Below are 23,949 nucleotides of genomic sequence, written 5' to 3' on the forward strand. Positions count from 1 at the left end.
TGATATTTTTAAGAAAAATAAAATATGTTTTTTTATTTATAAAAAATAAAAAACAAAAGATAATAGAATCACATAAGAGAACTTGTAAGACTCGTGTGGTAACTATTATGAGTAGGCAAAACCTTTTAATTATTAAGTTTTAGTTATAACTATGTCGAATTGTGTCTGTCAACTATATCGCGTTGTGTCGGCCAAACATCTCATATTGGTTCATCAATTACATCACGTTTATCATGTCCATCAATTATGTCTGATGCATGTATCAATGACGTTTCATTGAGCCGACCACACTTGTTAACATCGAGACATTAAAAGTCTTGATGTTTCATTTGAATTTCTTTGCAAGCAAACAATGCGCGTTACAAGTAAATAAGGATTATAGTCGAAAATTATAGATCATGAGATGCCCCATCTTCTTCAAAAAAAACTAAAAGGAAAAGTCTGCTCACGGTTCTATAATAGCCTCTACTTAAAACCTGTATAAAGGAGAATAACAAGGATTCATGTTGTATCTACCATGTCATGTGCCAATTACGTTGGCAATGCTAAGAGCTAAAACGTTAGTAAAAGATAATATCTTTAATTAAAATATTAATATGTATATTTAAATTAAAATAAAAGATAGAGTCTGAATTGGAATAAAAATTGTATTTATACCATATTTAAATATTCATCAATCATTTATAAGAAAATCACTAAAAAGACTATGTTGTATTTTCTCCATCTCCTTTTTTCTCTATATAAAAAATATATTTTATCTAAATTTAATGGTCATTTTAACTCCTACAACCCATAATATAAAAATAAATAAATATAAAAAATAATTATAAATAAAATATTATTTCATATATATATATATATATATATATATATATTTAAACTTAAATATTATCTTATATAAATATTTTATTCATTTGTTATATTATGAGTTATTATACATTTTTTTATATTAAAACTAATTTATTTTACTGGATTCAATATAAGCATATTAAAACATTTTTTAAATAAGAAATATGACAAATAAAATAAAAAATAGAAAAATAAAAATTAATTTTGAAAAAATAAACTAAAATCCTTTTTCAAACCAAGCCCTACCTAACTTTTTACATTTTTTTCAAACAAAATACAATAACAAAATTTAAAAATTTGTGATTTGATTAAAAAATATGTGGGATGTGAGAACAAAGAAAGGGGTTTGGACTGAAACATCCATTGTAGGTAGGGCCTATCTCTAAAACCTTGCCATTTCTAAGGAAAAAGAAGAAATAAATGAAAGGGAAAACCATTTTGGATGCAAATTCCCCTTAAATGAAAATGAAATTGGAAAATTGACTTTTGGGTGGTTTAAAAGCAAGATAGCATACTATGTGAGAGATTCATTATATACCAATGTAGCTGAGAATTGGTATAATGAAGGGTTAATTTTGGTAGTAGTTTTTAAGAATAGTTTTTTGTTCCCTAAAATAAAAAAGGAAAATATGTTTGATAACCATAAAACTATTTTATGTTTTTAAAAAATATTTTGAAATTATTTTCACTTATTTTCTAAAAACTATTTTAAAAATAATTATATAAATATATAAAATGATTATAAATAAAATACTAGAAATAAAAATTATTTTTAAAAATAGATTAAAAATATTTTAAATTTATAAAATAATTTTTAACAATTATTTTTGAAAATAATTACCAAACCAGTAGAAGAATCCCGGCAAAAGAATGTGGTTGTAATTAATGCATGAAAATGAAATATAACTTTTTGACACAACAGTTTTGGTTGGGGCCTGGAAAGTGGGGTTGGTAATGTGGTCAAGAAGACAAATTGGCGGTTCAAAAGACTAATCATAAAGGAGGGGAGTATCAATAGATTCATGATAAGACTCTATCAAAATTATTGGGTCAGATGGGTGGTTCAAAAGATGAACAAAAAGGGAAAGAAAGCTTTATCCATTGATTTAATTTAATTTTTTTTATTATAATGTAATCACATCATTTGTATCCTAATCAAATTTACCCCATTTTTATTTTACACGTGTCAAAATAAAATTTGGTGACAACTTTTGATATGATAAAAAACGGAAAGAGAAGAAGATATTATTCCAAGATCAAATGCCAACCCCAACCCCAGTATTTATTAAAAAAATATTAAACACGAATTTTTGATGTGGATGAGAAAAGGAAGATAAGAGGATGAGATAGATAAGGATTTCAGATGAAGCTATAGGATGATTTTGAAGGAGCAGGTGGCTAGTTTACCGACCCAATTCAGCATGTCAGACGAATAAAATTAAGAATATTTATATATTATTTAATTTTATTAAATTATTGTTTTCTCTTCTCTACCCAGTTTGGGATCAAATACCAGCTATCAACCTAAATTGTTTGGAATTTTTTTTTTTTTTTTATGGGGTTTCAGCCAAAATAACAAAACAAATTAGGTCTATTTTTTTTTGGGGGGGCATTTTCAGCCTCATTTTCAAAATTCTGAACCTAGACACAAAATTACCAAAAATTGACTACAGCAAGTCTCCAATTTGCCTACCTTGAACAGCAGTCTGTGAATGGACTATGATGAGGAATCTTTCAAAAGCTAAACTACAGTTTTTCTGGAGGGATGGACACCTAAGGGCTAAGGTGTTCTAGAACAAGATAAAATCTTTGACCTCTCTTTGAAAAAATAATCACGAATTCTAACCTCCTGACTCATGTTTGGCACGAGTTGAGGGCAAGGGAAAAATGATTGTAAAAGGTCTGGGGGCTTAGAATATCTTGAATGGCATCTCACTGAAATTGACCTATGATTGATGGGTTGGTCCACCAGAGACCATGTCATTGAAGAAGTGGGGATCATCACCACCCATATGAAGAAGATATGCTTCAAAATGTTTTAGAGTTTTTCTTGTCTTATTGAGGACTACTACACACCAAGCAGTTACTTACAACTCTAAAACTTCGAAACGAGTGTTGAGTTGGCCATTCTTCCAAATGGGTTTTAATCATCCTTTTGAACTTGAACCCAGAGAGCACACCATTTGTTTTCTGCGGGAAGAAGATTTTGAAAATGGTGGGGCTACCACAATGTATCAAGAAACGACACCATAAAATTCCCTTTGGATTGAACACTTGGCGAACGGCCAAGGAGCCCTAAATGAGTGGACATGAGCTTTCTAGTCTACCCTCATATTTGTCATGTTTATCATGATAAGAGGCATTTTTTGCAATGAAGAAGTGTCACTTGCCAAAGTCCAGAACAGGGCTGCAGGCACCATGGCCACAGGATGATTAGTCCAAAATGCCATGACATGGTACAAACTTTGTAATCATTCAAGCCCTAACTTTTGTGCCACAACAAGATGTGGACGCCATGAGATGCCTACTAATATCAGACTCTTATCATACTTTCTACCCCAATCATTCACTTCAGTCTATATCAACTACAATCCCTCCCTTGTGAACTCCACAACGAACTGTCCAATTTCAGCACTGCTCTCTCTCTCCCTCTCTCTCTCCCTCTCCCTCTGCGAAAATGGTAACAACTTTCTCAAACGACATTACAGGTTGTGCTAAATTTTTAGTGTATATTGTTAATGAGTTCTTTATCCCATTTCTCTTAACTTGGACAGGTTCTAGTTGATGCCCATGCTGGCAAAGACGGTACAGATGATGGAGCTCTGGATTTCAGGGGAAACCCTGTGGACAAGACACGAACCGGGGGATGGCTTGGTGCAGGGCTCATTCTAGGTTTTCCTTTACTACCATGGCTTCAAAAAGTATTCTAATGTTGATTTTGTGTCTCTATGCTGATGTGAAGCATAATTTTGTTGTAGGAACTGAATTTGCGGAGAGGGTATGTGTGATGGGGATATCAATGAATTTAGTGACATATTTAGTCCAAAATCTGCATATTTCAGCAGCAAAATCAGCAACAATCGTGACTAATTTCATGGGCACTCTTAATCTTTTTGGCCTCCTAGCCGGTTTCTTAGCAGATGCCAAACTTGGCCGTTACTTGACAGTTGCAATCTTTGCATCCATAACTGCCTTGGTAAGGTTTGAACTAACATTATGAAAATTAAACTCATTAGCAATCTAGGCCTTGGCATTTCTGTAGATCCTTAACCAAAACTAGTAGATCAAATGGAAGACTTTGAAACTTATAGAAATATGCTGTCATGATACTATGATGTGGTGGCTTATCCCTTAAGTTGACTGAATTTGAACTGTCGTTGATTTGGCCAAATCTTGGGAAAGCAACATCCTAAATCCTGATCCTGATCTTGATCCTTCATCTTTTCATAGACACCATACCTTAGATCCACAGATTAAAGACGAAGATAAACTTTTTCTGAGTCTATTCCATAGAAACACCCAGTATGATGTCAATGGAAGGCATTTTACTACCACAGGATTTCAACTATTTGGGCTGATATTTTTCTATCTTGCAGGGGGTGATTTTGTTGACGGTAGCCACAACCATTCCTAGCATGAGACCCCCTTCATGCAGTGACTACATGAGGCAGCACCACCAGTGCATAGAGGCCAACGGCAGTCAACTAGCCATGCTCTATGCTGCTCTCTATACTATAGCCCTAGGTGGTGGAGGAATAAAGTCCAATGTTTCTGGTTTTGGTTCTGATCAATTCGATAACTCTGATCCCAAAGAGGAGAAGGCCATGATTTTCTTCTTCAATAGGTTCTATTTCTGTGTTAGCATAGGCTCCTTGTTTGCAGTAACAGTGCTGGTGTATATACAAGATAATGTGGGAAGAGGGTGGGGTTATGGAATATCAGCAGTGACAATGGTGATAGCAGTCACAATCTTGCTTGGTGGGACACCATTTTACCGATTCAAGATGCCTCGAGGTAGCCCTTTAACTGTCATATGGAGAGTCATATTCTTGGCTTGGAGGAAGAGGAACCTCCCTTATCCTTCTCATCCCAGTTTGTTGAATGAGTACCACAATGCCAAGGTCTCTCACACTCAAAGATTCAGGTAAGCATGACTTCTTACAGTTCTGTATGAATATCCCAAGTTTATAAACCCATTTCATATTGTCTAACATAGTGAGAAAGAGTAACATGGATTTATACAACTCTTTGGAGAGAAATTAGCTTCAATTGGGGACTTCACATAAACCTTAGTCTTCTTTTACACTATTTCTCCAAATTCAAATTTTGTCCTGTGAAATTGCAATTACAAAACTATAAAAAGCAAGAACTTCCATGTTTCTGTCAAGAAAGGAATAAAAATTCCATTGATTCTCATTCTTTCCGAAGTCACACAATTCAGACAGAGTGTCACCCAATTTGGCCAATTATGACCCTTTTCCCCACCATATTATGCCCAGCCACTTGAATCCATACTATAGAACAACACCATCCATACTCTCTTGAACCATGCATTCCTAATGTCCCGGAGAACCCAATTCATATAAAATAATGTCCTTGTCAAGTGGCTAAAATTGAATAGATATCAACTTCTCATTGATTTGTTTAATTGGATTAAGATCTCAATTTCATTGTGCATGTGATTGATTAGGTGTCTCGACAAGGCTGCAATCCTAGAAGACTATTATTCTGCCAGTGGAAACAAGGACAACCCTTGGATAGTTTCTACAGTGAACCAAGTTGAAGAGGTGAAGATGGTAATAAAGCTCCTTCCCATCTGGTCCACATGTATCCTCTTTTGGACAGTCTACTCTCAAATGACAACTTTCACGATTGAGCAAGCCACCTTCATGAACCGAAAACTTGGCTCCTTTGTTGTTCCTTCAGGTTCTTTCTCTGTCTTCCTCTTCATCTCCATTCTTCTCTTCACTTCCCTAAATGAAAGGATCTTTGTCCCATGTGCTCGGAAACTCACCCACAATGTCCGAGGAGTTACAAGCCTTCAGAGGGTTGGCATTGGACTCATTTTCTCGATGGTGGCTATGGTAACTGCTGCTATTGTTGAAAAGCAAAGGAGGGAAGCTGCTGTTCAACACAAGACTGAAATCAGTGCATTCTGGCTAGTACCTCAGTTCTTCCTAGTGGGTGCTGGGGAAGCCTTTGCTTATGTAGGACAACTAGAGTTCTTCATCAGAGAGGCACCAGATAGGATGAAATCAATGAGCACAGGACTCTTTTTAAGCACCCTTGCAATGGGGTTCTTTGTTAGTAGTTTGCTAGTGTCTCTGGTAGACAAAGTGACCAACATGAGATGGCTTAGGAGCAATTTGAATAGGGGGAAATTGGACAACTTTTATTGGATGCTTGCAGTCCTAGGAGTATTGAATTTCTTGGTTTTTCTTGTCTTTGCAATGAGACACCAGTACAAGACACTACAGTACAAAAGCCCTGATGTTTATGAGGAGAATGAGCTAAAGAAGGGATGGAATGAAGGTATCACCAGCGAAATGGAGAAGAAAGAGAGAGTTGAAGGAAAGGAGGAGCCTTAGATCATACACTTTCAACTGTTTGTTTATGTTATTTTTAGCCCTATAGTCTATTCACATACTATATTTTAATCATGTACTATCTTGGAAGAAAGAAATATAACATTTTTAGTTATATTCACATGCAGATCAAAAGGTATAAGCATTCCTACCTTTAATACATTAAGAAGTAATGTTCTTGTCCGACAATACTGTTGTTTTGTAAATCTCAATTTTCTTATAGCACAAAACTGAAAAAATATTTCATGACTGCAAAGTCCTGTACATGTCAAATAATGGATCAGAATGCTCTTGCTATCTAAGCCTCTGAAATTAGACTGATTTTCCTAAAGAACTCTTCTAAAAACCTTCGGATCCCAAAACCAACCTTAACATAGAAGTTAGACACAAAAATTGAGCAGAACTTTGTTTGAAGGACAGAAACCATGCCAAGAACAATATGCATCAATGATTCTACTACACACAGACGCACAAATCAGGCGACTGAATTGCTCTTATTCAAGCAAACTTACTTATGGAGTTCAAATGCCAGGTAGGCCAGTACATGATCCAAGTCTTACAGATGAAGGATGAATACAAATTTCAAAATCAGCAGAATGCCTGAAACATATCCATTTCCTAAAGCCATCTTTTCTTTGTTCATTTACATCTCTATTTCCACAGTAGACAGAGTCAAATGAACCCCAAGTCACCACCTTACAGACAGCATGAACAATGGGCACAGCAATTGCCTCCTTTTTAGGTCATGTGCTTTCCTATGCTTGTTCACTCAAGACCAAATATCTCAGATCCTGGAAGGAGGAAAGAAATAAAATTTAACGACACCTCATTTTAATGGCAACACTATTTACCTTTAAAAAAAAAAAATGATGGCAACACTATTGAAAAAAAAAAAAAAAGAAGAAGAAAAAAAAAATTAAAGGTCAAGTATGTAAAAGAACATTTTTTTTTTTTTTTGGTCTCATGTTGTTTCCTTTCTTTCCTCTAAAATCATACCAATGGAATAAAGTTCAAGAAATATTTCATCTGCAGCAAAACATTGCGGCTACATATTCATTGGTACCACACGAGTTTTTTAAAGAGTATTTAACAAATAACAACAAAGTCCAAAAATTAACCATTGTTGTATTTCATGCTGAAATGCTAACTAATCTCGAATGGGCATCAGAATTAGGGAGAAGAATGCTCAAATATGACAATGGACATAAAACAACCTGGTTAGGCTATTGACCCACAATTGATGGCTAGACCAATTGGACATGTTTCAGATGTCAACTCCTAAGGGTATGACTGAATTGCGATGATATGAAAAGGGAAAAAATCTCAATCATAAAAGCATATAAATTGATATAGAGTGGTTTGGTGAGAGGACCCATAGAATATATTGACAACACCTAATTCCTTTTCTAGTAAAGGCTTTAAAATGTGCGAAGCACTGATGTGAGACATGAGATGATATTGGTATGGGTATGACATTTGTGTGCAACATGCTGAATGCAATACCCTCTAGAAGTCCAGTTGAAGGAAGAAGGAAAGACAGCCCTAGTTCATTAGAACTTGCCCAGTACACTTGTTTCATTTTCCTTTTGGCATACCAATACATCAAATTGAGTGGGATACCCATGTTGTACATGCGAAACCATTCTGTAAAGTTAGTTGCTATGTTACACTTCATTCAAACCTAATATACATAAAGAGGAGATTTTGGACATTTCAATCTTCAACATCTAAGGCTTGTCATATGTCACAAGGTTAAGAGATCAAACAAATCTAACCCCTAGAAAAGTACCCACAACAATCTCCAAGCATCATGCTATGATTCTCCATTGCCATTTAAAAAAGAAAAAAGAATTAAACTAAAAAAATTTTAACAGTTCATTACCTTGTCTTCTAATTACACAAAATCTTTTCCAATTTCAGAGATGTCTCAGGGAAAGACATGTTTAATCACATTTCAGAAACCCACATAAAAACAGGCTATTTACATCAAAGATGACTGGCTAATCCAGCTTCATTTGACTGGTCAAGAAAGCATGATTAACAAGCAAGCAAACCAATAGACACATTATATGAGCTACTCAAAGCTGCATCACACACATATATTATGTGTGTGCCTATGTTGCTGCCTTGCCATACTTTTAGTAAACCAACTTTTGCCAAAACAATTTCATTAAAGAAGACCCCCTTTCAAAAAGCAGGAAAGCTAACCTCTGAGAGTAACATAGGATTCTAAGAAGAATCATTTGCTGGTGGGGGAAGGACATGGTTTATGACCAAAGGTGGGCGTAGAGCTCGATGGTTGGTCTCCTTCAGTTTGCGAGCCTTATACATCTCTTCTGTCTCAATAACAACTAATCTTTTTACCTAAAACAATAAAATTTGGCAACCAAAATCAATTAAAAAGCATATATAATGGATGATGATGCATTCATCACAAGCTCATTTTAGCACCTGTTGAAGCATTCCCCTGACAGTAGGAGTGTTCCATCTCATGACAGTTCGGTTGCACTTTCGGAGGCGCAGTGCCTCTAATGTACGCCTGTGGAGTCTCCTAGTTCCTGGAATGCCCCTCACCAAGGTTATATAAAGATTAGGGCTCCATGCAACCGGAACACATGCTTTAAAAGCCTTGAACGCATTCATATTTTATCTCTTGCCCCTATGTCAGCCAATGAAATGCCAAATAAATAATTTTTCCCAAATTAAACAATAAAATGATAGCACCTAACAGAGATTGAAACAGTGGGAAGAAGTGGGAGTGCCAAAACAGGAAATGGTAGACAATTTTTTTCTTTTCTTGCAATTTGCATACACTAATCGATGTTAAGCATGCTTATGCACTCCAGTTTATTAGAAATAATATTGTCAAAAAACAATGAACATACCTATGTCATTTTATTAATCATATAAAACCTGTAACATCATAAATCACCAATCACTCTGAAAATTCAGATATTTGAGGGCAAATCAGGTTCTGAGCATATTAATAACCGCAGTAAGTGCTGAAAATAAAAATATCTAAGAAGAATAATTAGTATCCAGAGAAATTGGTTGCAGTCCAAAATTGAAGGTAATTAGTTAACTTTATTATTCACGGATGGATATTCCTCGTGTAGGCACAAAATACATCCATCTATTAATCACTCATATGAGTGAATCTTCACCTTAATGAGTTAAGAGATACTTCTTCTACTCTCTATTCAACATGATCTCCCAAAAGATGATACCAAGTCTTCTTTCCAAATATAGGCAGTCAGAAATGGGGATTACAAAAATAACATATGTTTTGGCTTTTTTTTTTTATAGGTAAGGAGAGAATATTATAAAAGGAACCGTGAGCCGATAACTTTTCCGATTCAAACACCAGTCCGGTTTTGAAAACATTGGTTTTTATCATCCCATTCCCATCCGAACATGAGGAAATTGGGTTGGGGTTAGGGTTAGAAAAATAACATATGTTTTGGCTTTTTTTTTTGATAGGTAGGGAGAGGATATTATAAAAGGAAATGCCAAGAGAGCACCCTGAAATACACAAGAGGTACATAACGGATGCCTAAAGGCACCGCCAAAAGAATAGAGCGGCAACAAAAAACAACACCCCCCTCAATGAATATCTAAAAAATTTTAAGAGCAAGATTACCAAGAGTAGTCTTCTTATATAATTTATTGTGGCTCTAAAGGAACAAATCTTATAAAACACTGGTTTAGACTCTATGCAAAAATATGCAGATTGTCATAAGCCACAGTAACATTGAATAACCCAGTTCCTAACACACCAACAGATTGCAAAACAATTCAACACGACAAAGCTTCATATCTCAATAATTCCTTGTAGGTTATACAAGTCCCTTTTTTCAGTGTTTAAATCCATCTAAGCCTTTAGTCTCAAGAAATTAACAAATTGGATAAGCCTTATCTGCCTCTTTAACAAAACAACCAACCCAATAAAAAAATCAAACAACGCACTCAAAATCGGATCAGCAAATAAACGCCATTTCAAAGTTGCAAACAGTCCTCTCACATAAGGCAGAGCTACATTCAGGACACACCATAATCATAGAATTGAAAATTGAACGTTTTCCCCATTTCCATACTAGCTAATTCAATCAACAAACTGAACAGAAAACACGTCAAATGCTATGGGATCAAAAAACAAACACCATTTCAAGATTAAGCAAAGGTTCCACTCAGAGAAGGATATGCTAACAACTAGAGTAAAATTGAAAATATTTCTTCATTTTCATACCAACCCAAATCAGTTCAATCGACAAGCCAAACAAAAAACACTTCAACCACTGCAAGAATCAGTTTCAGCTCAACCTAGAATATGTACAAAACCCTAGTTCAGCGAAAAGATCTTCTCTTCCCTTTTTTTTTTTACTACATTGTATATACTGGCTGGTCAGGTTTTTATCATCCCATTCCCGTCCGAACACGAAGAAATTGGATTAAGGTTAGGGTTAGAATTACCTGGCGGCCGTGTGAGACAGTACTCTCTTCTTTTTCTCTCTTACCGGTCCTATTTAGGGTCCGTCTGAATCAGGGTAACTATTGCAGATTAATAAGGCTATGTTTGGTTGCACTTTTTTTTTTTTTTAATTAAAATTTTGAGAATAATTTTAAAAATTATGTTTGGCAACCATTTTTACTTTTTATTTTTAAAATTCAATAGTAAAAAATTATATTAAAAAATAAGGGTATAATTTTTTTATTTCTAAAATAATTAAAATCTATTTTAAAATACAAATTAACACTCGAGGCCCAAATATTTTTTTATTTTTATTTTTTGCCAAATTAATATTCAAAGGCTTAGCCGCCTCACCTCTAAAGATTGGAAAATTATTGAAATTCATTAAATGTTTAATGAATTTTTAATTAGGCAATCTGAGTGTTGAGTACAAGGATTAAAATATCGGTAAATACGAATATTTCAAAAATATCGGTGGATATTTTAACAAAAATATCGATGAGGCCAAAATTATTTAAAATTCACAAGAATATTTGAAAAAACTAAAAAAAAAAACAATAAAATAAGTAAGTATTTTATCATCCCTCATTTTTTTTCTTCCTTTTTTTTTACTACATTGTATATACTAGTCGATCAGGTTTTTATCATCCCATTCTCGTTCGAACACAAAGAAATTGGATTAGGATTAGGGTTAGAATTACCTGGTGGCTGTGTGAGAAAAAGTACTCACCTCTCATTTTTCTCTGTTATCAGTCCTATTTAGGGGTCTGTTTGAATTAGTGGAACTCTTAGAGACTAATAAGGCCATGTTTGGTTGCATTTTTTTTTTTATAATTAAAAATTTGAGAGTAACTTTAAAAATTATGTTTGGCAACCATTTTTACTTTTTATTTTTTAAATTCAATAGTAAAAAATTATATTAAAAAATAATGGTATATTTTTGTTAGCCCAAGGGTTCTCCTAATTGGGTTTTGATGATAACAAACCATGGTTAAGTAACTAATTGGTTTAATGTTTAAGAATCTTAGGTATAAACTCGAAAATTCATCAAAGGACCAAATGGATACAAGATCGAGATGCTTGGAAGACTTGAGATCATAGGAAATGAATGTAAGATGATAGCATGAGTGCACTTAGGATGTTCATACCTTTTCATGCATCTTAGAAAACTCGGTTTATTCTTTAAAACTTGATTTTCTTTAAAACCCGAGTTTCATCAAATATACCTTAGGCAAATTGATTCAAAATTGGCATATTAACTCACCTAAAGACCTTGCCTAAGTGTTATAAAAGAAAGGAATCAAAAAATAGGTTTTTCGGGGCCAAAAAGACTTAATCGGTCGAGGCTAAGGCTAACCGGTCAACCGGTTGAGGAACCGGTCGACCGGCTGAGGTAGTCCGGTCGAGGACCGGTCGAGGAAGGTTAAAAACCTTCTCTCTCTCCCAGTAGCCTTCTCTTCCCGGTCGAGGTGATTCCTTTACCGGTCGAGGTCCGGTTGAGGCAACGGTAACCTATCATGCATTAAATGTTCCAACGGCTAGTGAACCGGTCGACCCCTAGCTTGACCGGAAGAGGTTGCCTTTTGCTGTTTTTGACTCCCGAGCTTAGAAACCTATAAATTGAGAGCTCCACTTCATTTATTGATAAGATAACAATTGCATTCAAAGCCTACCTACCTGTTCTTGATAAAAAAGTTCTCATTTCTTTCTTAGTGCATTAAACCATCACTTGCATATTCTTAGTGCACTCTTGTAAATCATCCTAGCTTTCTCTTGTACTTGAGCCATCCTTAAGCTAGGTTGAGAGTTTCATCTTTGTGTAAACTGAGTGTGAAAGCCTTCAAGTGGTTCAAATCTTGAACAAATTGTGTAAGAGCCCATTGGAGCCGGAATCCAAGTGTAAGAAGATTGAAAGCTTGATTGAAGCTTCAAGTTAGTGGAACCCTCACTCGGTTAGGAGATTGAGGAGAGTGGACGTAGGCAAGGGAGTGCCAAACCACTATAAACCCGAGTTTGAATTCTCTAACTTTATCTCTTTCCTTTATTTATTTTGTGCTTATATTATTGTGTGGAAAAAGATTTTGAAAAACCCAATTCACCCCCCCTTTTTGGGTATTTTCCTTAATTATTCATAGCCTTTGTTTTATCAATTGGTATCAGAGCTAGACCTCTTGCTTAAGACTTAATCATCTAAGAGGAAAATGGCTATTCCATCAAGCTCATCTCAAACTAAAAATTGTTCAAAACATAGAGCTCCATTCTTTACGGGAACTGACTATCCCTATTGGAAAGCTAGAATGACTTGGTACTTACAATCAACTGATTTAGATGTATGGGATGTCATTGAAGATGACCCAACTTTACCCACTAAATTAGTTGATGGAGTTTTGGTTCCAAAACCCAAGCAAGAATGGAAAGAGCTTGATGGAAGAAATTTTCAATTAAATGCTAAAGTCATTTTTACTTTGCAATGTGCTATGGATAGGAATGAATATAATAGAATATGCCAATGTAAATCTGCTAAGGAAATTTGGAGATTGCTTGAAATAACTCATGAAGGAACTAATCAAGTGAAAGAGTCAAAAATTAATATACTTGTCCATAACTATGAATTGTTTTCAATGAAAGAAACTGAATCTATTGTTGAGATGATCACTAGGTTCACTGAAATTGTCAATGACCTTGAAGCATTGGGAAGGGTCATAAATGAATCCGAAAAGGTGATGAAGATATTGAGGTCTCTCCCCTCAAAGTGGCATACAAAGGTCACCGCTATTCAAGAAGCTAAAGATTTGACCAAGCTACTTATGGAAGAACTCTTAGGGTCATTAATGACTTATGAAATCAGTTTGACAAAGCAACTACAAGAGAGTGAAGACAAAAAGAAGAAAAGCATAGCTCTCAAAGCTACAACCAAGGAAGAAGAAGATGTTGAAGAAGAAAAACCAAGTGAAGAAGATGATGATTTAGCTCATCACAAGAAAGCTCAACAAGTACATGAGAGGTGAAAGGTTTAGAGGGAAAAAGTTTACCTCTAGAAGAAATCCCTCAAGAAGGGAATCCTCATCACATGGTGACAAGGAAAAATGGGAAGAGAAAGGAGATTTGATATGTTTCAAATGCAAAAAGCCGGGACACATTAAATATGATTGTCATCTCTACAAAATTGAAGCCAAGAGAAGAATGAAGAAGGCAATGATGGCCACTTGGAGTGAGAGTGAAGAATCTTTCGAGGAAGAAAAGGAGAAAAAAGTGGCAAACACGTGCTTCATGGCAATAGATGATCTTGATGAGGTAAACTCTAACTCTAGTGATGAAGATATGCATGTTATTTTTGAAGAACTATATGAGGATTTTGAAAAACTTAGTTTGAAAAATAATTCTCTTAAAAAGAGAATTCAAGAACTTGAAAAAGAACTTGAGGAAGTGAAAGAAAAGTTTTCAATTGATGAAATCTCTAAAACTCATCTTGAAAAAGAGAATGAGATTTTAAGAAATGAAAATGAAATTTTGAAAAAGAAAAATGAATGGTTGACCTCCTCTCTTTCAATTTTCTCTTGTGGACAAAAGTCCTTTGAAATGATCTTAGCAAGCCAAAAATGTGTTTTTGACAAACAAGGACTCGGATTCAAATATTCAAAGAACCAAAAGTATTTTAAGAACTATTTTATAAAAGAATCCTCAATTAAATGTCCTTCCACTATTTGTAACTTTTGTGGAAGAGGAGAGCACATTAGTAGTACATGTCCCTTAAAAAATGGTGCTCAAAAGAATTCAAATGCTAAGGTTAAAAAGGTTTGGATTGAAAAATCCAAAGTCACTAACCCTCAAGGACCCAAAAAGACATGGGTACCTAAACCAACTTGAATTCTATTTTGTAGGGCTCAAAGGAGGATAAGTGGTTCTTGGATAGTGGGTGCTCAAGACACATGACCGGGGATGAATCCAAGTTTGCCTTCCTTACAAAGAGAAAAGGAGGATATGTCACCTTTGGAGACAATGCAAAAGGAAGAATCATTGGTCAAGGTAACATAGGTAATGGTACATCCTTTCTTATTGAAAGTGTTTTATTAGTAGATGGTTTAAAACACAATCTTTTGAGCATTAGTCAACTTTGTGACAAAGGTTTTAAAGTAATTTTTGAAGCATCTCATTGTATCATCAAGGATATTCAAAATGACAAAACCATCTTCATGGGCCATAGATGTGAAAATGTATATGCTATAAATATTTCAAAATATGATGGCCATGATAGATGTTTTTCAAGCATGCATGATCAAAGTTGGTTGTGACATACGAGGTTGGGACATGCTAACATGGACCTCATTTCCCAACTCAACAAAGATGAACTCGTTAGAGGCCTTCCCAAAATTAATTTTCAAAAAGACAAAGTTTGTGAAGCTTGTCAAATGGGAAAGCAAATCAAAACTCTTTTAAAAACAAAAATTTCATTTCAACATCTTGACCTCTTGAATTGCTACACATGGATTTATTTGGTCCTTCTAGGACACCTAGTCTAGGAGGAAAATCTTATACTTATGTCATTGTAGATGATTTCTCTAGATACACATGGGTCTTGTTTTTAAGTCAAAAGAGTGAAGCTTTTTATGAGTTTTCAAAATTTTGTAACAAGGTTCAAAATGAAAAAGGCTTTACAATCACTTGCATTAGAAGTGATCATGGGAGAGAATTTGAGAATTTTGACTTTGAGGAATATTGCAATAAGCATGGTATCAATCACAATTTTTCGACTCCTAGAACTCCTCAACAAAATGGGGTAGTTAAAAGGAAAAATAGAACTCTTCAAGAAATGACTAGAACCATGCTAAATGAAAACAATTTGCCAAAGTATTTTTGGGCCGAAGCGGTAAACACTTCTTGCTATGTTTTAAATAGAATATTGTTGAGGTCCATTCTTAAGAAAACTCCCTATGAGCTTTGGAAAAACAAGAAACCCAACATTAGCTATTTCAAAGTCTTTGGGTGCAAATGTTTTATATTAAACACCAAAGATAATCTTGGAAAATTTGATGCAAAATCCGATGTTGGAATTTTTCTTGGATACTCAACTTTAAGTAAAGCTTTTAGAGTTTTCAACAAAAGAACCATGGTTGTAGAAGAGTCCATCCATGTCATTTTTGATGAATCTAACAATTCTCTTCAAGAAAGAGAAAGTTTTGATGATGATTTAGGATTGGAGACCTCCATGGGAAAATTGCAAATTGAAGACAAAAGACAACAAGAAGAAAGTGGAGAGGATCCCAAGAAAGAAGAATCGCCTTTGGCACTACCTCCTCCTCAACAAGTGCAAGGTGAATCAAGCCAAGACCTTCCAAAAGATTGGAAGTTTGCTATCAACCATCCACAAGATCAAATCATTGGTAATCCATCAAGTGGGGTAAGAACTAGATCATCCCTTAGAAATATTTGTAATAATCTTGCATTCATCTCTCAAATTGAACCTAAAAACATAAAAGATGCTATAGTTGATGAAAATTGGATGATTGCTATGCAAGAAGAATTAAATCAATTTGAAAGAAGTGAAGTATGGGAACTAGTACCAAGACCTTCAAATCAAAGTGTTATTGGAACCAAATGGGTCTTTAGAAACAAAATGGATGAAAATGGCATCATAGTAAGAAATAAGGCAAGATTGGTAGCCCAATGGTATAATCAAGAAGAAGGAATAGACTATGAAGAGACTTTTGCCCCCGTAGCTAGATTGGAAGCAATTAGAATGTTGCTTGCTTTTGCATGCTTCAAAGACTTTATTCTATATCAAATGGATGTGAAAAGTGCTTTTCTAAATGACTTCATAAATGAGGAAGTATATGTTGAACAACCACCCGATTTTCAAAGCTTTAACTTTCCAAACCATGTTTTTAAACTTAAAAAGACACTTTATGGTTTGAAACAAGCACCTAGAGCTTGGTATGAAAGACTAAGTAAATTTCTTTTGAAAAAGAGTTTTAAAATGGGAAAAATTGACACAACTCTTTTCATAAAAACCAAAGAAAATGGTATGCTCCTAGTTCAAATATATGTTGATGATATTATTTTTGGAGCTACTAATGACTCTCTTTGTGAAGATTTCTCTAAGTGTATGCATAGTGAGTTTGAAATGAGCATGATGGGAGAACTCAATTTCTTCCTTGGACTTCAAATCAAGCAACTAAAGGAAGGAACCTTCATCAATCAAGCAAAGTATATAAAGGATCTTCTCAAGAGGTTCAACATGGAAGAAGCCAAGGTGATGAAAACTCCAATGAGCTCATCCATCAAGCTTGACATGGATGAAAAAGGTAAATCTATTCACTCAACTATGTATAGAGGCATGATAGGATCCTTGCTTTATTTGATCGCTAGTAGACCCGATATCATGTATAGTGTATGCTTGTGTGCTAGATTTCAATCTTGTCCTAAAGAATCTCACTTAAGTGCTGTTAAAAGAATTCTTAGATATTTGAAAGGGATAATGAATATTGGTTTGTGGTATCCTAAGGGTGATAACTTTGAATTGATTGGTTTCTCGGATGCTGATTTTGCCAGTTGTAGAGTTGAAAGAAAGAGCACTAGTGGCACTTGTCATTTCCTAGGACACTCACTTGTCTCATGACATAGTAAGAAGCAAAATTCGGTAGCTTTGTCAATGGCGGAAGCCGAATACATAGCAGTCGGTTTGTGTTGTGCACAAATCCTTTGGATGAAACAAACACTTAGTGATTTTAACTTGTCTTTTGAGCATATTCCTATCAAATGTGATAACATTAGTGCCATAAATATTTCAAAAAATCTCGTGCAACACTCTAGGACCAAACATATAGAAATTAGACATCATTTTCTTAGAGATCATGCACAAAAGGGTGACATTACACTTGAATTTGTAAGCACAAAATATCAACTTGCCGATATTTTTACAAAACCTCTAAGTAAAGAACAATTTTCCGATATTAGAAGACAACTAGGGGTTATTTCTCTTTGATCTGATGTTTGTATAATGAATTCTTATTGGAAATGCATTATGATTGCATAAATTTCATCTCATACGCATCATATAGCAATCCCTTAGGAAATAGGTCAATTTTTGACCAAAAATCAAAATTCTCGTGGCATTGGACATAAAAAATTGGGGATTTCAACTGAAAAGGGCAGGGGGAGGATCACGAGACAAGAAAATGCAAGAAAAATTGGAAAATTTGACCGTTGACCATGTCGTTGACCGTTGACCAGGCGGTCGACCGATTGAGGAACCGGTCGACCAGTTCGTCGGGGCCGAGAATTTAAAACGCCCCCGCGCGCGCTTCATTTTTCCCATTTTCGCCTCCAGAGCTTGCCGCCCCTTCACATCCCTGCTTCTCGAAGAGTTTTTGGCCAAATTTCGGACCGATTGTAGGCTGAGGACTTGATTTTGGGACGGATTTGGGCTAGGGTTTTGGTTTGAAACCCAGGGTTTCACCTCTTGAGGGCGTCTCCTCTCCTCACCGCGCGTCTCAGGGCTGTTCAGCTCCATCTCCAAGCGTCTAGGGTTTCGGGTTTGTGGTTGCATCTTCCTCTCTGCTTTCATTCTCTGTTTGGACTCTTTCTTCACCTCTTTCGCTTCATTGATGGCACCACGGAGAGAGACGGGCACTTCCAGGGCTCAGGGCAAGCGCCCTGTTGAGCCATCTCAGCCCGAGCAGACGGAGGCTCGCCGAAAGGCGAGGTTTGACACGGCACTCTTCAGTTCGAATGAGGACTATCAGTGCTACAAGGAAAAATTTGCTCAGAGGAAAGTCGTCCCAGGGAGAAGTGTCAATTTATCCCAGCTTCAACACTTTGGCTTTGAGGGGTTGTTCGGACGGATGGGATGGCTGCCCGTAGTGACGATCTCTGAGCCGATCTTCCCGACTCTGGTGTGGGCTTTCTATTCTCGGGCGACCTACGGGCTTGGAGGACCCATATTATCCACTGTGAGAGGCGTTGAGATCCATTTGAGTCCTGAGAGCATCTGTCGCATTCCCGACATCCCTTCGATTGGACTCCGTGTTTATGAGGCCAAGGCGTGGCCCATTGTACCAGGATTTGAGCCTAGAGAGGCTGTTAAGAGGTTGTGCGGACTTGCTGATCCTAAGGGGATGGGCAAACCATCGGCTCACAGCTTGACAGTGACTAGCCGAGTCCTTCACCATATGATTTGTTCGATTCTCTTGCCACGTGGAGGACATCGAGACAAGGTCTCCTACCTCGAGGCTTTCATTGTTGACTCGATCCTCACTAGGAAACGGATTCATGTTGGCTACCTTATGATGATGCACATGATCTCCTGTGTTGAGAGCTTGACACGTGTACTCCCCTACGACCGCTTCCTTACCCGTGCTTTCAAGGATGTCGGGGTCGACTTGAGTAGAGAGACAGATTTTGAGGCCCTCACCACTTATGACACGTATGATGAGCAGTCTCTGGGGCGCATGAAGTTCGAGAAGGCACCCGATGGCTCCTGGGTTAGGAAAGCCGAGCGACAGGCCCGGGGACATGATCAGATACACCCCGGAGTAGAGGAGGAGGCCGAGATCAGAGAGATGGAGGATAGGTTGGACCCTCAGAGGGACTTTGAGCAGAGAGGGCCCGAGGTTGACATTCCGCCTCCACATCAGTCAGAGGGCATTCATGTTGAGGCTACCTTCTCTGAGCCTATGATGACTGAGTCGTCCTTCACAGCAGACCCTTCATCTCAGCCATCATTCACCGAGCTACCATCTCAAGCACCTCATATTCCTGATCATGCGCCTTGGATGAATCTCTTCGCGCAGATCAGCTCTCTTGGGACTCGTATGGAGGAGTTTGCCCTAGTCCATGACTCCCGCTTCTACTTTATAAAGGAGCATCTCGATCAGTATCAGACTGGAGTCACCTCTTGATTTGATCACTTCTAGCAGCGATTTGAGCGCATAGAGGAGCGTATGGATCAGCAGCAGGCTACCTTCGACCATCTTGAGCAGCGCATGAATCATATTGAGAGCCGTCAGGCGAGTCAGCATGAGGAGATGATGGCATATCTCCGCTCCGTGTTTCCTCCTCCACCCTCTCAGCCTTGAGGCTTTTTAGACATTCTCTTTCGTTTCTTTTTTATGTTGCCAAAGGGGGAGATATTTATAGGATCTAGGATCTATAGGATCTAGGAGTCTCTCATGCATGTTATTGTTATCATTGTCATATCTATCTTATTATACATGTGAGATTTCCATATATATATGATATGATATTTTTATCCATTGATTCTTCGTGTTTTACATTGCTTATCGTTTGATTGATCCATGATTGGTTTGAGGGGGAGATGTCTTTCTCTCCTAGATAACCAAGGTTTGTCATCATAAAAAAGGGGGAGATTGTTAGCCCAAGGGTTCTCCTAATCGGGTTTTGATGATAACAAATCATGGTTAAATAACTAATTGGTTTAATGTTTAAGAATCTCAGGTATAAACTCGAAAATTCATCAAAGGACCTAATGGATACAAGATCGAGACGCTTGGAAGACTTGAGATCATAGGAAATGAATGTAAGATGATAGCATAAGTGCACTAAAGATGTTCATACCTTTTCATGCATCTTAGAAAACTCGGTTTATTCTTTAAAACTTGATTTTCTTTAAAACCCGAGTTTCATCAAATATACCTTAGGTAAATTGATTCAAAATTGGCATATTAACTCACCTAAAGACCTTGCCTAAGTGTTATAAAAGAAAGGAATCAAAAAATAGGTTTTTCGGGGCCAAAAAGGCTCAACCGGTCGAGGCTAAGGCCAACCGGTCAACCGGTTGAGGAACCGGTCGACCGGCTAAGGTAGTCCGGTCGAGGACCGGTCGAGGAAGGTTAAAAACCTTCTCTATCTCCCAGTAGCCTTCTCTTCCCGGTCGAGGTCCGGTCGAGGACCGGTCGAGGTCCGGTTGAGGCAACGGTAACCTGTCATGCATTAAATGCTCCAACGGCTAGTGAACCGGTCGACCCCTAGCTCGATCGGACGAGGTTGCCTTTTGCTGTTTTTGACTCCCGAGCTTAGAAACCTATAAATTGAGAGCTTCACTTCATTTATTGATAAGAGAACAATTGCATTCAAAGCCTACCTACCTGTTCTTGATAAAAAAGTTCTCATTTCTTTCTTAGTGCATTAAACCACCACTTGCATATTCTTAGTGCACTCTTGTAAATCATCCTAGTTTTCTCTTGTACTTGAGTCATCCTTAAGTTAGGTTGAGAGTTTCATCTTTGTGTAAACTGAGTGTGAAAGCCTTCAAGTGGTTCAAATCTTGAAGAGATTGTGTAAGAGCCCATTAGAGTCGGAATCCAAGTGTAAGAAGATTGAAAGCTTGATTGAAGTTTCAAGTTAGTGGAACCCTCACTCGGTTAGAAGATTGAGGAGAGTGGACGTAGGCAAGGGAGTGTCGAACCACTATAAACCCGAGTTTGAATTCTCTAACTTTATCTCTTTCCTTTATTTATTTTGTGCTTATATTATTGTGTGAAAAAATATTTTGAAAAACCCAATTCACCCCCCCTTGGGTATTTTCCTTAATTATTCATAACCTTTGTTTTATCAATTTTTATTTCTAAAATAATTAAAATTTATTTTTAAATACAAATTAACACTCGAGGCCCAAATATTTTTTTTATTTTTATTTTTTACCAAATTAATACTCAAAGGCTTAGCCGCCTCACTTCTAAAGATTGGAAAATCATTGAAATTCATTAAATGTTTAATGAAGTTTTAATTAGGCAATCTGAGTATTGGGTGCAAGGATTAAAATATTGATAAATATGAATATATCCAAAATATTGAAGATGAGGTGAAAATTATTTAAAATTCACAAGAATATTTAAAAAAACTAAAAAAAAAAATGTGAAAATAAGTATTTTATCATTTTTTTTTACTACATTGTATATACTAGCTGGTCGGGTTTTTATCATCCCATTCTTGTCCGAACATGAAGAAATTGAATTAGGGTTACGATTAGAATTACCTGGTGGCGGCCGTGTGAGAAAAAGTATTCTCCTCTCATTTTTTTTACCAATCCTATTTAGGGGTCCGTTTGAATCAGTGAAACTCTTGGAGACTATTAAGGCCATGTTTGGTTGCAATTTTTTTTCTTTTTTTTATAATTAAAAATTTGAGAATAATTTTGAAAATTATGTTTGGTAGCTATTTTTACATTTTATTTTTAAAATTCAAAAGTAAAAAATTATATTAAAAAATAATGGTATAACTTTTTTATTTCTAAAATAATTAAAATTCATTTTAAAATACAAATTAACACTCGATGACCAAATATTTTTTATTTTTATTTTTTACTAAATTAATACTCAAGGCTTAGTCGTCTCACCTTTAAAGATTGGAAAATCATTGAAATTCATTAAATATTTAATGAATTTTTAATGAGGTAATCTGAGTATTGGGTGCAAGGATTAAAATATCAATAAGTACGGATATATCGAAAATATTAGAGAAATATGGGTGGATATTTTAACAAAAATATTGATGAGGCAAAAACTATTCAAAATTCACAAGAGTGCTTGAAAAAACTAAAAAAAATGACAAAATAAGTAAGTAGCATTAATGAGATAAATATAAAAAGTAGTTAAAAATAAAATAATAATATATATTTAAAATAAAAAATAAATTAAAAATGAATATTAAAAAATTAAAAAATAAAAATTTAAAAAAAAAAATTCAAAAAAATCTCCGATATATCTGATATATTCGCCAATATATTTGATATATTCGTCGATATATCTTCGATATTTTGACAAGTTTCCTCCGCTTCTCCGCACGTCGCTTCACCCTCGATTTTTTTGTCCATTTATCGATTCCAAATCAATATACTGCCGATATTTCAGTGATTTTCCTGATATTTTTTCAATATTCCACCCGTTCGATAATTGGTGTTCAATATCCTTTTGGGACCGTCCGATATCCAATATATTATCGAAATATAGCCGATTAAAATCAATTTTTCAATCCATAGTTGGGTGCTTGGATATTTAGTTTGAACTCTTTGTTATGGTGTTCTATAATGATGCCTAGTTATGTAAGGGCGTTGTTATTTGTAGAAACATATAAAGGTGTGAATCTATAGGTTGATTAGCTCGATTTATTTGTATATATAGATAGATAGGTGAATGCATGATCCGACATGCCTATTTGTGAAGTACAAAAAAATTCCTCTTAATCTCATGTCCAAATAAAATGAAAGGACATGTAAAATGGTTATACCCTATGTTCCATGTAATGTAATTGTATGGTTGGCTATAAAATGAATAATGAGAGAAATTTTGTATATATAGTTGTTACACATTAATGTTATGTGTGGTAAAAATACACAAATCTATTAGAGAATGGAGTTATGGTTGAAAAGATATCGATGCACCAATTCCAAATATGGCTAGAGTAGGAGTAGATACAATTTGAATAAAAGATATGTAGCCTTTCTTGCAATGACATTAGGCTTTGGCTAAAGATAATAAGCAATTGAGGATGTTGCTATACTATTTAGTTGGAGTCTAATTTAGGTCAAGCGGTCTAAACCATTTAGTTTTTTGAAGGAATTTTGGTTTGTATTCATATGGGAGGTAGGTGACATGATAGGAATAGATTGAGAAGTGATTGTGCATAGGACAAATGTGGATCCATAGGTAACTCTAGACAAACAAAAAATAATGTACTCTAGACAAGTGATAGATTGCTAAGTAAGAATAGTAGAGACTTTTGAAAACCAAATTTATTAAGAAAGTTCAATACCTTACTTTTAGCTAGCAAACATTGTTGTTGTCCCTAAAAAGAAGGATGGTAAATGGAGAGTATGAATAGAGTAATGGATTTAAATAAAGTTTGTTCAAAGGATTGTTTCTAACTTCCCTAGATAGACTAGCTAGTGGATGTAATAATTGGCTATCAAAAATTATCTTTCATGGATACGTATTTAGATCACAAAAAATAAAAATTTCGAGGTGTTGATTGTCTCACACCAACTAGTATTAGGTAAATTTAGGATATCATTAATGATAGGATTTGAACCAA

The 23,949-nt window shown here is 35.6% G+C and overlaps 2 protein-coding genes across 4 annotated transcripts; one reads left to right on the forward strand and one right to left on the reverse strand.

Moving 5' to 3' along the window:
• The first annotated feature begins 3,407 nt into the window (after positions 1-3,407).
• Positions 3,408-6,620, forward strand: LOC117926642 (protein NRT1/ PTR FAMILY 6.4). Its single transcript, XM_034845824.1, has 5 exons — positions 3,408-3,529; positions 3,624-3,741; positions 3,828-4,045; positions 4,446-4,993; positions 5,540-6,620. Exons 1-5 carry the CDS (start codon positions 3,527-3,529, stop codon positions 6,435-6,437), a joined length of 1,785 nt encoding a protein of 594 aa, XP_034701715.1. The 5' UTR covers positions 3,408-3,526; the 3' UTR covers positions 6,438-6,620.
• Positions 6,621-6,882: 262 nt separating this feature from the next.
• Positions 6,883-10,977, reverse strand: LOC117926643 (50S ribosomal protein L30). 3 transcript variants are annotated; one of them, XM_034845825.1, is made up of 4 exons: positions 10,905-10,977; positions 8,886-9,093; positions 8,643-8,798; positions 6,883-7,225 (listed from the first exon to the last, which is right to left on the reverse strand). In XM_034845825.1, exons 2-3 carry the CDS (start codon positions 9,075-9,077, stop codon positions 8,664-8,666), a joined length of 327 nt encoding a protein of 108 aa, XP_034701716.1. In that variant the 5' UTR covers positions 9,078-9,093; positions 10,905-10,977; the 3' UTR covers positions 6,883-7,225; positions 8,643-8,663. The 3 variants fall into 3 exon arrangements, with proteins under 3 accessions (XP_034701716.1, XP_034701718.1, XP_034701717.1); XM_034845827.1 differs by having other exon boundaries at positions 6,883-7,194; positions 8,642-8,798; XM_034845826.1 differs by lacking the exon at positions 10,905-10,977 and adding an exon at positions 10,681-10,834.
• Positions 10,978-23,949: the final 12,972 nt, after the last annotated feature.

The sequence above is a fragment of the Vitis riparia genome, chromosome 12 (genome assembly GCF_004353265.1).
Source record: "Vitis riparia cultivar Riparia Gloire de Montpellier isolate 1030 chromosome 12, EGFV_Vit.rip_1.0, whole genome shotgun sequence".
Classification (NCBI taxonomy): Eukaryota; Viridiplantae; Streptophyta; class Magnoliopsida; order Vitales; family Vitaceae; genus Vitis; species Vitis riparia.

Bases quoted from the DNA above. Each gene is read 5' to 3' on its own strand.
- LOC117926642 (XM_034845824.1), top strand. The intron at 3,742-3,827 runs GTTTTCCTTTAC...ATTTTGTTGTAG, and splicing joins TGGTGCAGGGCTCATTCTAG to GAACTGAATTTGCGGAGAGG. The intron at 4,994-5,539 runs GTAAGCATGACT...GTGATTGATTAG, and splicing joins TCTCACACTCAAAGATTCAG to GTGTCTCGACAAGGCTGCAA.
- LOC117926643 (XM_034845825.1), bottom strand. From the start codon at position 9,077: ATGAATGCGTTCAAGGCTTTTAAAGCATGTGTTCCGGTTGCATGGAGC. The intron at 8,799-8,885 runs GTGCTAAAATGA...TTATTGTTTTAG, and splicing joins TCAGGGGAATGCTTCAACAG to GTAAAAAGATTAGTTGTTAT.